Below are 13,692 nucleotides of genomic sequence, written 5' to 3' on the forward strand. Positions count from 1 at the left end.
ATATATCTCGAACATAGTGTCACCTGCATTAATAATTGTTCTGGCACTTTTGACATTCCTTGGATGGGTGCGGCACACCAAACGCATTTATTGGAATTCTGTGTGCAACTGTCACTGTAGACATGTATGTGGCACCTTTATTAATTATGGTACATTATTTTATCAACTATTTTGCTAAAAGTACGTGCAAAATGCACTTTGGCGAGAGGGAGTTTCACTGTGCGATAAATTTCATTAATTTAATAAAAAAACTTAACACCATTTACGCACTCCAGTCTGAAAAAGATGATCATTAATTTCTTTTTTTTTTTAATACTATTATTTATATTTATTTATTATTATTACTTTATTTATTTATTTTTATCTCATTTCATTTTCTTCTTTGATTTAAATAGAGAATTGTTGTAAAAACAAAAAGTGTGGAGTACATGTCATTCTCTCTTTCATTTCTTCTATTTCTCAATGCAGGTTCTAGCTTGGTTTACTTTTGCTATGATCCTCAAAAGACTATTTTCTCATTGTAAGTTTTCTCAATTTATTCACCTCTCTCGTGTATTTTATTATCAACCAAATTTCATTTGTATTAGTGTTTTAAGATTGTGATGCTTCAATTATAACAAGAGTAATATATTATTCATTATTATCTCTCTTTCTTAATGGAAATGTTGAGTATTCAAACCCTATAAGAATAATATTGTGAGTATATATTCTTCTATTTGCTTATTGCACCGATAGCCTTGTTGGGTTAGGGACTCACAACAGATTCCTAAATCTAATAGAGTCTATTGTCCGCATGACAGCTTTCTATCTTACCGCATTTGTTTCAAATCGATTAATTCATGATAAAATCGTTTTAGCCCATGAACTCTCCCACGCAATGAAAATTTTAAAAAGAATGGGAAAAAAGCTTTTAAAATAGAGCTGAATGAAAATTCATTGACGAAATGTTTAACAATATTTCATCTGTTAATATTATTGATATGTACAAATTAAACTGTCAATGTTTCTGAATATCAGTGATCCAATTTAGGTGCCAAATGTAGTTGGAGTCATATTGAGCTTCATACAACTGATCATGTACGTGATTTACAAGGGCAAGTCGTCATCAATAAAAGCAATGGAGAACATCGAAGAGGGCTCAGGTCACATTGTCAAAGAGGGCATCAAAACGCAAGACTTGGATGAACCCCAAGTGAAAAACAAAACCCTCAAGAAAGGATCAAGTTTCCCAATACCATTGACATAGGTGATAGGACTTTAACATTCAAAATTCGTTTTGGAAAGAAGAGTTGATACATTAGTGTGAGAAGACAATTGTCAATTGATTGCACTTTCTGAAATTTTTTATGCATGGGTAAGTCAAGGTTGATTATTGATGCAATTAAAGCCATAATCATTTATTTTTTTATTTTTTTCTTCCTCTCTCAAACATTTTTTCCCATTTTCTTTCACTCTTTTCTGTTTTTGTTTTTATTAACAATATTCATTTAGAAAACTGAAAAACACTATTAAGTGGGGCAAATTTGATTCGAGGTTGTGCTGCATGTGAGCTCCATATGACACGTGGATAGAATGTGTGAAGTGTTATGTTCTAAAATAATGGTGGAGTGTTGAGAAAGTTGGATAATTTTAGAACATTGAGATTTTTAGTGTTTCATAAATATCAAGAATATTTATGTGAGATTCCTAAATTCTAGATCTTAAGTTCTTAACCCTCCATTAGGATAAGAATGTGTATAAATAGATGAGGATATAATTGAATGAAAGTAAGCAAATGATTTAATAGTAGAATTATTCAGGGTGGAGTGAGCAACCATGTTTCAAAATTATTATATACTGCACCATTTACATAATTTGGATTTTGTACCATTCAAGTCTACTGTGAGAATATTTGGAGAGATTAGCTGCTAGAATATATGAACATGAGATTAGCTACATAATAGAGAAAAGACACATTTCACCACCAAGAAAGACCATTAATATTTCCAAATTATCTTTCTGTAAATATAACTTGTTAAATTTAAAGTAAATAAAATTATAGTCGTGTTTTTTAATTTTAAGTTGCTCTATTTCAGATTTTTTTTTTTATTGGTTGGAAATGATAAAAAAAAAATAATAATAATAAAAAATGAAACATGAAATTACTTTTTAAAAATACGGCAAACCAAATCATATAAACAAAATTCATACGAGTTCACCGGTATCAACACTCTATAAATATATTTTCTTAACAATGTCACATGTACGTCCAATATTTATCATTCATGATCATTTTCCTCCATTCTCATTAGGTAATCAATCACTTCCAAAATACACTTTGGCACCCACCTCTCACACCCATCCTGATGCTAATTATCTTTCACCAAACATCAACCTTGATCTTCTTCCTTCCCTCCCTGCTATTCCCTCCAATGATGAAATCCAAAAATGTATATTCTCAATGAGCAACTGGATCTGATGGATTTAATGCTGTGATTTTTAAACAAGCTTGGCCAATTATAGGGCATGATGTATCCCAAGCCATTAAAAAGTTCTTTACCACAGGCAAACTACTCAAGGAGGTCAATAACTCCTACATATCCTTAGTCCCTAAAGTCCCAAACTCCACATCCCTCCAGGATATCAGACCAATTTCACGTTGTTCACTTATTTACAAATGCATTTCTAAGCTTATCGCAACCAAAATCAAACCAATCCTCCCATCCATTATCAGCCCATCACAATCAGCACTTGCGCAAGGTGGGTACATTGATGATAGTGTCCTAATGGCACAAGAACTCCTCAATGGGTATCACATAAACTCTGCTCTCCAAGATGTACACTAAAACTTGACCTAAGAAAGGCCTCTGACTCAATTTTTTGGAGCTTCATATTAGACATTCTAAGACTGTTGGGATTTCCTTGTACATTTGTTAATTGGATACAAATCATACAAGCTTGTATAACCTCTACCTCATTCACGGTCTCACTCAATGAAGAATTCAATGGTTTTTTTTAAGGGAGCAAAAGGGCTCAGACACGGGATCCCCTATCACCTTTCTTGTTTGTTATATATTGCTATGTAGGTGTACTCATCAATTCTATGCATGATGACATCAACTAATTCATTCAAATATCACTGGAGATGCAAGGAATTAGGTCTTACTCTCTTGGTGTTTGCTGATGATGTAATACTATTTTGCCATGGCAGTGTGCCTTCTGTAAAATTACTACTCAATGCCGCTGAGATATTTGCCAACTTGTCTGGACTCCAAATCAACCAAAGCAAAAGTAACATCTCTCTCTCTGGGGTCAAACCTGATGTGGAAGCTGATATACTCAACCTGGTGGGCTTTGAGAAAAGCATCCTCCCAATAAGATACCTTGGTGTCCCTCTAATATCCACTATGCTCAAGGCCACAGATTGCAAAGTCCTCACCGACAAAATCACAGCTAGGATAAGACATCGGGCAAGCAAATTCCTATCATTTGCTGGAAGACTTCAGGTCCTTGAATCCATTCTCCATAACACTCAAATTTATTGGAGCACTAAGTTTATCATCCCCAAGTCTATAATAAATGAAATGATCACTTGAGTTAAATTGAGATGTACATGTGTGTGAGATATGTGTGTATTGAGACACATTAAATTTGTGAGTTTTTATATGCAAGGCACATGAATTTCTCACTACTATATATGATATGTGTGTATTGCATGATAATTAGAGGGACATTTAAGGAAGTGGTGAAGAAGAAATCAGTAGAGAACTATGATGGTCTTCCATATATATATATCAACCCTATTGTGCAGGAGTTTGCGGGTATTCTATGGGGTTCTTCACCCAGCTGATGGGCTGCTTATAATTACAGTTAACTCTGTTGGTGTTAGCACACAAGTCATCTATGCCACTCTCTTTCACATCTACGCTCCCAAGGATAAAAAGGTCAAAACAATCTCTCTTTCTCTTCTCCATGATTCCAAAATCATTGGTCCTGACAAATTATTAGTTGAAACGTTAAAAAAAAAATTTAATATATTTACTTACGAGTCAACTAGTGATCGCCGTAAGACTAATGATATTAATTTTTCCACTCGATCGATCTATAATTTTTTTAGTATGTCCGTAAGACTAATGTTTTTCAGGTCAAATTGTTGAGTTTGGTGGCAGTATTGAACATGGTGGTACCTTCAGTATGTTCTTAATTCAAAATCAGGTATATTTACATAATTTAGTTTAAGCAAAAGAAAAAGAAAAAGTGGAGTATGTTTATAAAATCGCTTCTTTTAAGCAAAAGATGGAAGAGTAGACGAAAGAAAAAGTAGAAAAAAAAAATTGAAGTAAAACATTCTAGAGAACAATATGTATCATGCTCTTAAATAATAATAATTATTATTAATTATAAGTTTGCAAATTGGCCTTTCAATTTTTTTGTAACCCATATTTACGATTACTTGTAAATAATTGGTTACTAATTGTAAATTTGGAAAGAAAAAAAAATATATATATATATATATACATATGGTCCCTTCAAAGTCTATTGCAAATCTTCCACCCCCTCTGCAACACTTCATTAATTTTAGTTTTTCTAAAGTTTAGGAAATAAGTGATAATTGCTATGATCATTAGTGTCTAACTCCTTATTTATTTATTTATTTATCTCAAATTTTTTTTATTATAATTTAAATAGAAAATAGTTGTGAAAATGAAGTGCGTGGAGTACATGTCATATATTCTTTCTTTTAGACTTGGTTTACTTTTGCCATGGTACTCAAAGACTACTTTTCTAATTAGTTCACTCTCATGTATTTTATTATTAATGTTTATTAATAATAAAAAGACATAATTAGAAATTTATTAAACATTGATTAAATTTATTAATATTTAGCAATGCACAAATGATTAAAAAATTAATTAGAATGACCGCATTAGTTCAGATGGTATAATTTCTCATCTTCAAAGAAAATGCTGAGTGATCTACGTATGCTAGGAATAATATTATATTGTATGAGAACATAATAATAATAATAATAAGGAAAGAGTAAAGTACAAAAAAAAAATATATAAAAAATAAATTATTCCTCCAATTTAGCATGTGCTTCAAATTAGTATGTGCTTATAAATTTCAAATATTTAAAAATATGTACATAGTCATATGTTATTTTCCTCTTATTCATCTCAATTGTTTTGATTTACCAATCAGTAAAATAGACATAAAAAGAGTTTAAATGAGCATTCTACACATTCCATTCAATATACAGTATAGTTTCCAATTGCATTTTTTTGAAGACAACCGGAAGATAGAAAGCACAAGAGCCTCCCTAGTCTATACCGACTTGGCACAAATATTATTTTTTGAATCACAAATATTGCAGCTAGAAGTGTATTTAAATTTAAATATTTAATTTTTTGATAGGACATACTCTTCAAAAAAAGAGGTGGTGATTTTGTAATTATATTTTAAAAAATAAATAAATGAAATTCAATGCAATTTAAAATATATTAATAATTAATTTAAAAATTAAATAAAATTTAAGAAAATAGAAATAATACACATTAGCTGTAAACTCCAAATTAATAATTTCATTAATGATTATATAGATAAAATGATTTTAAAATTATTAATTTATGTACATAATAATATATTTTGCTATTCTTTTTTAACCGCCATATTCTTATTGTGCTTTTTATATACATGTCATATATATATATATATATTATCTTACACATATATTTACATACTCCTTATCACATTTGTATCTAGGGAAAATTTCCTCAATGAAGGGGCTTCTTACTTTCCAAACAGATCCTCCTACATATATATATATATATTTACATATTATCTTACACATATATTTACATCCTCTGTATCACATTTGTATCTAGGGAAAATTTCCTCAATGAAGGGGGCTTCTTACTTCCCAAACAGATCCTCCTACGTATATATATAAACGCTGATTTATCAAGAATACGTGAAAAAAGCACTTCAAATTGTTGATTTATTTTACCGCTTTATTCGTACATGGAGCGCATTTTTTAGTTTTTTACTTCAAAAATGGGCATGGAGACTAATCATTTAGGTACCTGCAATCATCTCCAAATTACAGGTATTGCGTGGTGGCCTATAATTAAATTTAGAAATGCCCCTGAAATTGTATACAAGGTCTTACGCCTCAAATAGTCGCCGGTTCTGGACAGAAAATTAGGAAACTAATCAAATCAAGGAATATGCCTTCAACAACCATTCCTATGTCCATAGAGAAAGTCATATATGGGTAAGGAGGAGAAAGAGAGAGAAACGCACACAAACAAGAGATTTACACAGAGTGAGAAATGGGTTTCCTCTATTATCCCCAAAGATTGAAATCTCAATCTCAAACAACCATTACATGCCTCATTCTCTTGTCTTCCTTGGTGGCAAAGTCCTTCTCAGAAAAGCCAACAGCGTATGAAGTCATTGAGGACTACGACTTTCCTATGGGTATCTTACCCAAAGGTGTCACAGGGTATGACTTGGATGAATCAACGGGCAAGTTCTCTGCTTATCTGAATGGGACTTGTAACTTTTCTATTGAAGGTTCATCATATCAATTGAGCTACAAATCCACCATCAAAGGCCACATATCACAAGGCAAGCTCTCAAACTTGCAGGGTGTAAAAGTAAAGTTGTTCTTCTTCTGGGTGGACATAGTTGAGGTGGATCGGCGCGGCGACGACCTCGAGTTCTCGGTGGGGATAACATCTGCTGGGTTCTCCATTGATAACTTTGAGGAGTGTCCTCAATGTGGGTGTGGCTTCAATTGTGGCAGTGGACAAGTAAGCAAGCTCAGAACAAATCTATTAGGTGTTTCTTCTTCTTTGTGAGATTTGTATAAGAGAGGCGTAGTACTGAAATTTAAAATTTGGGGTTTTTTTTTGTTGTGATTAAAGGAAATGGGTACTACTAATTTTCTTGAATTGATGTTGTCTTTGGTTGATTTGTTCAGTTTTGCTTAATTGTCTTTGATGGTTTTCAGAACTCTAATTTTTCTTCCTGTATGGGACAATCAACTTAGATAAGCTCAGAACAAATCCATTAGATGCTTCTTCTTTTAGTGAAATTGTATGAGGGAGGCATGGTACTGGAAATTTAAAATGTGGGGTGTTTTTTTTTTTTTTTTTTTTTTTTTTTTTTTTTTTTTTTTTTTTTTGTGATTAAAGGAAATGGGTAATACTAATTTTCTTGAATTGTTGTTATTTTTGGTTGATTTGTTCAATTTTGCTTAATTGTCTTTGATGGTTTTCAGAACTCTATTTTTTGTTCTTGTTTGGGAGAATCTAATTAGATAAACATTGTATTGAGATTTCAAAAGATGGGTTGTTGTTTGAGTTCAGTTACAAGTTTGGCTTGTTTGGGTAAATTATTGATGATTTTGATTAGGTTATTATATTTATTAATTGTTAGTTTCAATTAGTTCTCTTTGATGCTCGCTATTGCCATTGAAAAGATCTTCAATCGCGGTGAAAGAAATTGGAAGAACAGTTAGGAATATAACTTGTCCGAATCTTTATATAATGATATGCTTTATCTTTTGCTGAAATTGTCCATAAACTTGGCAATGAAAGTGTAGTGGAATATGTGATTAAGCCCAATGGTATAACCTCTCTTCCCCAAATGGGGAGTTGAGGGTTCAAGTCTCACTAGGGACACGTGGATTGTGTGTGTGTGTTTGCTTTAACTTCCAAAAGAAAAATTGGGATTAGATGTAAGTGGCAGGGTTAATGAATTTGTTGAATTTGATTTTCTTAACCATACCTTTCCCCTAAAAGTGTGTTTTACCTGTTCTATTTGTTTAGGAAGCTTCTTAGTTCACCTAAGAATCTGATTTAGGAAATGAAGGACATTTCTCATTTTTCTTGCTGCTCTGCAATCATAGGTTTTTTTTTTGTTTTTTTGTTTTTTTTTGTTATAGTTAGGGTTAATGACAATTAGTAGATAACTGTGCTTTCTCTGTTTCTACAGAAGTTGAAATTTGAGAGAAGGGGAAATGTTTTTATCATAATATGATGATGAGAAGTCCTTCATTTCTTCTTTTAAACCCACAGTTAGGAATGCAGTTTAGGTCATGCAATAATGGTGGACTAGGTAACTAATGATGGATAATGATATTTGTGGTATTGTCCGCAAGTTCTGCAATGCTCACTACTGTAAAGATGATTCTAGTCTAGGTGATGACATATCATTAAATGGCACGATACGAATCCTATATTTTGATTTACTTATAGTAGAGCTTGTAAAATATCTATTCCCAAGTGATTAATATAGATTTTTTCAATACAGCACCAATTACACATATAGAAACAACTGCACTCCCTGAACTTGTTTCTTTTTCATGGCAGAAAGACTAAGATTTTATGGAGATAATTTCTTAGGGTAATATTGGGTAAAACCATTTGTTCTGTTTCTATGGACATTTAGATGTTCCTAGAGATTGTTCAATTGACTGGATCAACATGAATCTCCTCAAAAATCTTGATTAGGTTATTATATATTAATTGTTAGTTTCAATTAGTTCTCTTTGTTGCGCACTATTGCCATTGAAAAGATCTTCATTCGTGGAGAAAGAAAATGGAAGAACAATTAGAAATATAACTTGTCTAAATCTTCATATAATGATATGCTTTATCTTTTGGTGAAATAGTCCATAAACTTGGTAATGAAAGTGTAGTGGAATATGGGATTAAGCCTAATGGTATAACCTCTCTTCCCCAAATGGGGAGGCTGAGGGTTCAAGTCTCACTAGGGACATGTGGATAATGAGTGTGTGTTTGCTTTAACTTCCAAATATATATATATATATATATATATGAATTTGTTGAATCTGATTTAATTAATCATACCTTTCCCCTAAAAGTATGTGTTTTACCTGTTCTATTTGTTTAGGAAGCTTCTTAGTCCACCTAACAATCTGATTTAGGAAATGAAGGAAATTTCTCATTTTTCTTGCTGGTCTGCAATCATGGTTTTTTATTTATTTTTGTTACAGTTAGGGTTAATGACAATTAGTAGGTAACTGTGCTTTCTCTGTTTCTACAGAAGTTGAAATTTGAGGGAAGGGAAAATTGTTTTTATCATAATATGATGATGAGAAGTCCTTCATTTCTTCTTTTAAACCCACAGTTAGGAATGCAATTTAGGACATGCAATAATGGCGGACTAGATAACTGTTGCTGGATAATGATATTTGTGGTATTGTCCGCAAGTTCTGCAATGCTCACTACTGTAAAGATGATTCTAGTCTAGGTGATGATATGTCATTAAATGGCACGATACGAATCCTATATTTTGATTTACTTATAGTAGAGCTTGTAAAATATCTATTCCCAAGTGATTAATATAGATTTTTTCAATACAACACCAATTACACGTATAGAAACAACTGCACTCCCTGAACTTGTTTTCATTTTTGGGTAATATTGGGTAAAACCATTTGTCCTGTTTCTATGGGCACGTAGATTTTCCTAGAGATTGTCTAACTGACTGGATCAACATGAATCTCCTTAAAAATCTTTTCATTTCAGAAACTTGTCACCGAACTGGCTACATTAGTCAGCTTGTAGCATATGACACTCACTGGCACAACTATTCCATTAATAGAAATTGCTTGATGCCGTGTTTACGATGGTGAAACTTATCATGCTACTGAAAGCACTTATTTGCTTGATAGCTTTGGTTAATATCATGACCTCACCTTACATTTTAGCAATGAGCTCTCACCTGTGAAACCAAGTATAAGTTAGTCTTGTCAATGAGGTGAACTGCTTAGCTTTCCTGTTTGTGTCTAAAGATGCATTGTTACTCTAGTACCAAATATTAAAAGGCAACACTTTGTGTTGGTCCTTTCAATACGGTTGCTGGGAGAAAGAGACTTGATACACAGATCAAACGTATTTGTTTTTTATACAAGTGGCTGCTCTCACACTTTCACTCTCACATTTAACAATCCAAGCTTTTATCATTTCTACCCATAAAGCTAGGATGTTATTTCCTTTAGAAACTACTGCTAGATGAACTGTCCATTAAAAGGGTAACATATTTTTTAGTTGTCTTTTCTTAGTAATGGAGGTTATGCAATTATTAGCTCATGGTATTTGGGTTCCTAAAATTTTTAAAAACTGAAAGGAGTCACTAGCTAATGGTCTATATGAGTATGCACTCGAGCCGAAAGTTTGTGTAGCCAATCTAACTTGAGTGATCCATTGAGCCTTCAGCCTTTCACCTATCAACAGCTTGAGAATCAACCAAGAGCTTAGTCTTGTTCCACAACTGTTAAATGTATTCATGAAATATTAAATATATTTCGTAAAAATTGTTTTCCTACATTAAATGCTGAATGGTTAAGTGTTTAGAATGTATTCTATGAGAAGGGTTCTTGTTTGAATCCAATTATTCCAAGTTTGGCTTCTCTTGATAAACTACTGAAGATTTTATTTAGTTCATTTTATTTGTTGTTTGTTTCCATTAATTCTCTTGTTGCCCACTATTGTCACTGAAATAATTTTAATTAGTGATAGACTGATCAATGTGTGAAAATGGAAATGTAATTCTTTTGAATTAGCGCTTCTATAAGCTTGGTAATGAGGAGTAATGGGAGTTGAATGAAATCTGATTTTCTTATCATAGTTTTTTGTGTATACTGCATTCTACTGGTTATATTTGCTTAGGAAGATCATTAGGAAGCTTCCTAGTGCATATAATATTTTGCTTAGAAGAGAAAGTGAGAAATTTCTTATTTGTCCTACTGGCCTGCACATCAGTCTCTTGATTTGCTGAGGACTAATGAAAATTAGTAGACAGATAATTCACTTTGGACTCACTTTGTTTTAACAGAAGTTGATATTTTAGGCAAAGAAGAAAATGGTTTTTGTTCAAGGTATGATGATATTTATGCCCTTTGTTCTTTCAAGCCTGCAGTGAGGATGGGGTTTAGAACCTGCAATAAGGTGGAATTTTTTCAGTATGATCGAAATATAGGTTTTCATGATTGTCCTACTTTTGGGGGCTCCTACACAGATTGGAGTGTGTAGCATTTTTTACAAAAGTTTAAAGCATTGTGTGATATAAACACTTGACCCTTGTATTAGAAGAAAATGGGTTTTGATCTTGAATTTTAAACTTGAAAAAACAATTCGATCGGAATTGTTTTGACACCGAAATTTGCCAATTCAACATTATACATCTCACAGGCAACTGATCACTTCTAACAAAAGTTAGGTGACCGGGGTTGAAGGTTGGGTGAGTGGTACTATTTGCATTTGAGTGTGCGTGTGCTTGACGATTCCTATGCTTGTTTGATACCAACACTAAAAAGTTTTGGGTGTCAAGACTCAAGAGTGTGTGTATTGTAGGTTCTTTTATTCACTTGGGGGATTTTCTGTGATGACTCTTGCGGAAGTTTTCCCTATAGCTGAATATTAGCTAAAAATAGCGACTCCCGACGCTACAATTCTCTCACGTATGTATTTGAGAGAGTCGTAGTTTCGGGTAGTCAATGTTCGTAAGGGACTCATTATATATGTGGGAGTTGTAGGATATGCTTTGTTTGTTTTTTTTGTAATCAACTGTTTCAGATGACAGAAAATCAAAAAATTGTACAAAAACTTGGTTCGAGGAAGTTTTTCTGAAAACTCAGCTATAAGAAGGTTTGTTTTAAAAATGTTGTGTTTTATAGTTTATCTGAAAATAATTTTTTTTTGTTTTTGTTTTTGTTTTATGAGTTATTTAGGACTGTTTTCAGAACTACAAATTAAGCAGCCGTAGGATCTAGAATCGCCGTTTGTTTCACAGCTCTATAAATAATTGAGAGCAGTGTATAATATATTGTTCAAAGACGGTCTGACCATCAAAAAATAGTGCGTGGAAGGGGAATCCGAACAAAACTCCCCCTTGATTCATTTAGGTAGGATTCAAATAGATCACACTTGAATGCATTAAAGAAGAGCCTTGTTCCACTCCATCTTAATTTTGATTCTTTGTCCAAACTTCATGAAATTTCATCGCTCCTTTAGAAATGAAAAAAAAATTATGGCTATTAATCTATAAACTACAAAGGTTTAATTTATTTAAAAGTGAGCAACTTATTTGTATTTTCACTAACTAAAAGAAAAAAATTAATCATGCTTAGTTGAAACAATTAAAAAGATCTATAATTCTATAATTTTTATATGACTTCATCTGTTGTTATCGTTGGTATTAAGCTAAAATTTTTGTGTTAATGGCACTCAAATGAGTATTGAATAGAGGTCAATAGTGCAAGTGCAAGAGGTTTGTGATCAAGATCAAGTCAACTGATAATAATGCAAATCATGAAAGGCTCCATATCGTGTGTTTACTTTTTGTGACAAATCACCAACAAGGGAAACCAAATTTGTTTGCTTTCAAAATCTCTAGATATTTCTGTGGTAAGGACAAATTAGTGCTCAACTATTTTGACAATACAACTTGCAAATTTGGTCCCAATAAAACCCTAGAGGATTCTAGGTTGGATCTACCAATAATTCTCTATCCAAATGATCCCTTCTTGTTATTTTAGAATTCAGGATAAAAATTAAAAAATTTATCAGCTCGAAACTCTCACCTCACTTCGAAGGAGGAGAGATTATATCACTTAATAATGACTTCATCGAATATTTTACCCGCATGCACTAATTGTGAAAATTATGATTCTGAATTTTAAAATGTTACGATTCTACAATCCTAAATTGCCAAAACGATTTCGATCCCATGTAAAACATCTGAGAAGTAGAATCTAAATTAGATCTGTAGAATCGGGAGTAGATCGTAGAATCTCATAGAATTACCGATTCTACTAAAACGTATTATTTTGTTCTTCGTTCAAATTTATTTGGCCTACAATTAATTTTGAACTAATAAAATTAATAATTTTAAATATAAAGTCCAACTCTTTAGCCTAATTATATTAAAAAATAAATAAATAAATAACAAAAAAACGAACGTCAAATGCAGAGACGATCTTTGAATTTCAAAGGTATGATCCAAAATTTCCTCTATTTTTTTTTTTCCTTCTTAATTTCTCTTTTCTTCTTTCTTTTTCAGTACATTGAACATAAAGAATTTTATCTTTCCACTTATTTTTTGTCAATTCTGAAACAAAAATAAAGAAAGACTTCCTTTTTCTTTTTTTCTTTTTTCGTTGTTCTTTCTATCTCTATTTTGTTCTTTTTTTTTTTAACCAAAAAGTAAACGTTTCAACTAAATTGTTCAAACAATTAGGCAAATAAATTGTAATTTTCTCTCTATACTAGGCTTTACTTTAATTTCTTCTTTACGTTTTTGTATGATTGTTATGCTATTTTTTTTTTTTTTTTTGTTGAAATCAAGAAATTGATATTTAGTATTTGTCATGTGTTTTAGTACTTTTAATGTTAATTAATCTTGTTGGTGTATGGTTATTTAGTCTTATTCTCTATTTATATTGAAAAAGTTTGATTTAGAAAGTTAGTTTGAATTACTTTTCTAATAGTTACGATTTTTGATCCGATTCTACGACTCCAATCCTTTAAACCCCTCATCTATCTTACGTAGAATCCCGAAAGTGATATTTAGTATTTGTCACGTGTCTTAGTGCATTGAGAAAATTTTGATTGGTATTTGAAAAGTATTTTTCTGATTTTAAAAGCAAAGACCTTTGCCACAAAACTTGTTTGAATAATA

At 31.9% G+C, this 13,692-nt stretch overlaps 1 protein-coding gene across 1 annotated transcript; it reads left to right on the forward strand.

Moving 5' to 3' along the window:
• Positions 1-6,135: 6,135 nt before the first annotated feature.
• LOC132294579 (uncharacterized) lies at positions 6,136-6,963 on the forward strand. Its single transcript, XM_059792488.1, has one exon. The coding sequence runs from the start codon at positions 6,312-6,314 to the stop codon at positions 6,840-6,842; it is 531 nt and encodes a 176-aa protein (XP_059648471.1). The 5' UTR covers positions 6,136-6,311; the 3' UTR covers positions 6,843-6,963.
• The last annotated feature ends 6,729 nt before the right edge of the window (positions 6,964-13,692 follow it).

Source organism: Cornus florida, unplaced genomic scaffold, assembly GCF_030987335.1.
Source record: "Cornus florida cultivar Cherokee Brave unplaced genomic scaffold, ASM3098733v1 CherokeeBrave_3.0.0_Hap2_Chr02, whole genome shotgun sequence".
Lineage (NCBI taxonomy): Eukaryota > Viridiplantae > Streptophyta > Magnoliopsida > Cornales > Cornaceae > Cornus > Cornus florida.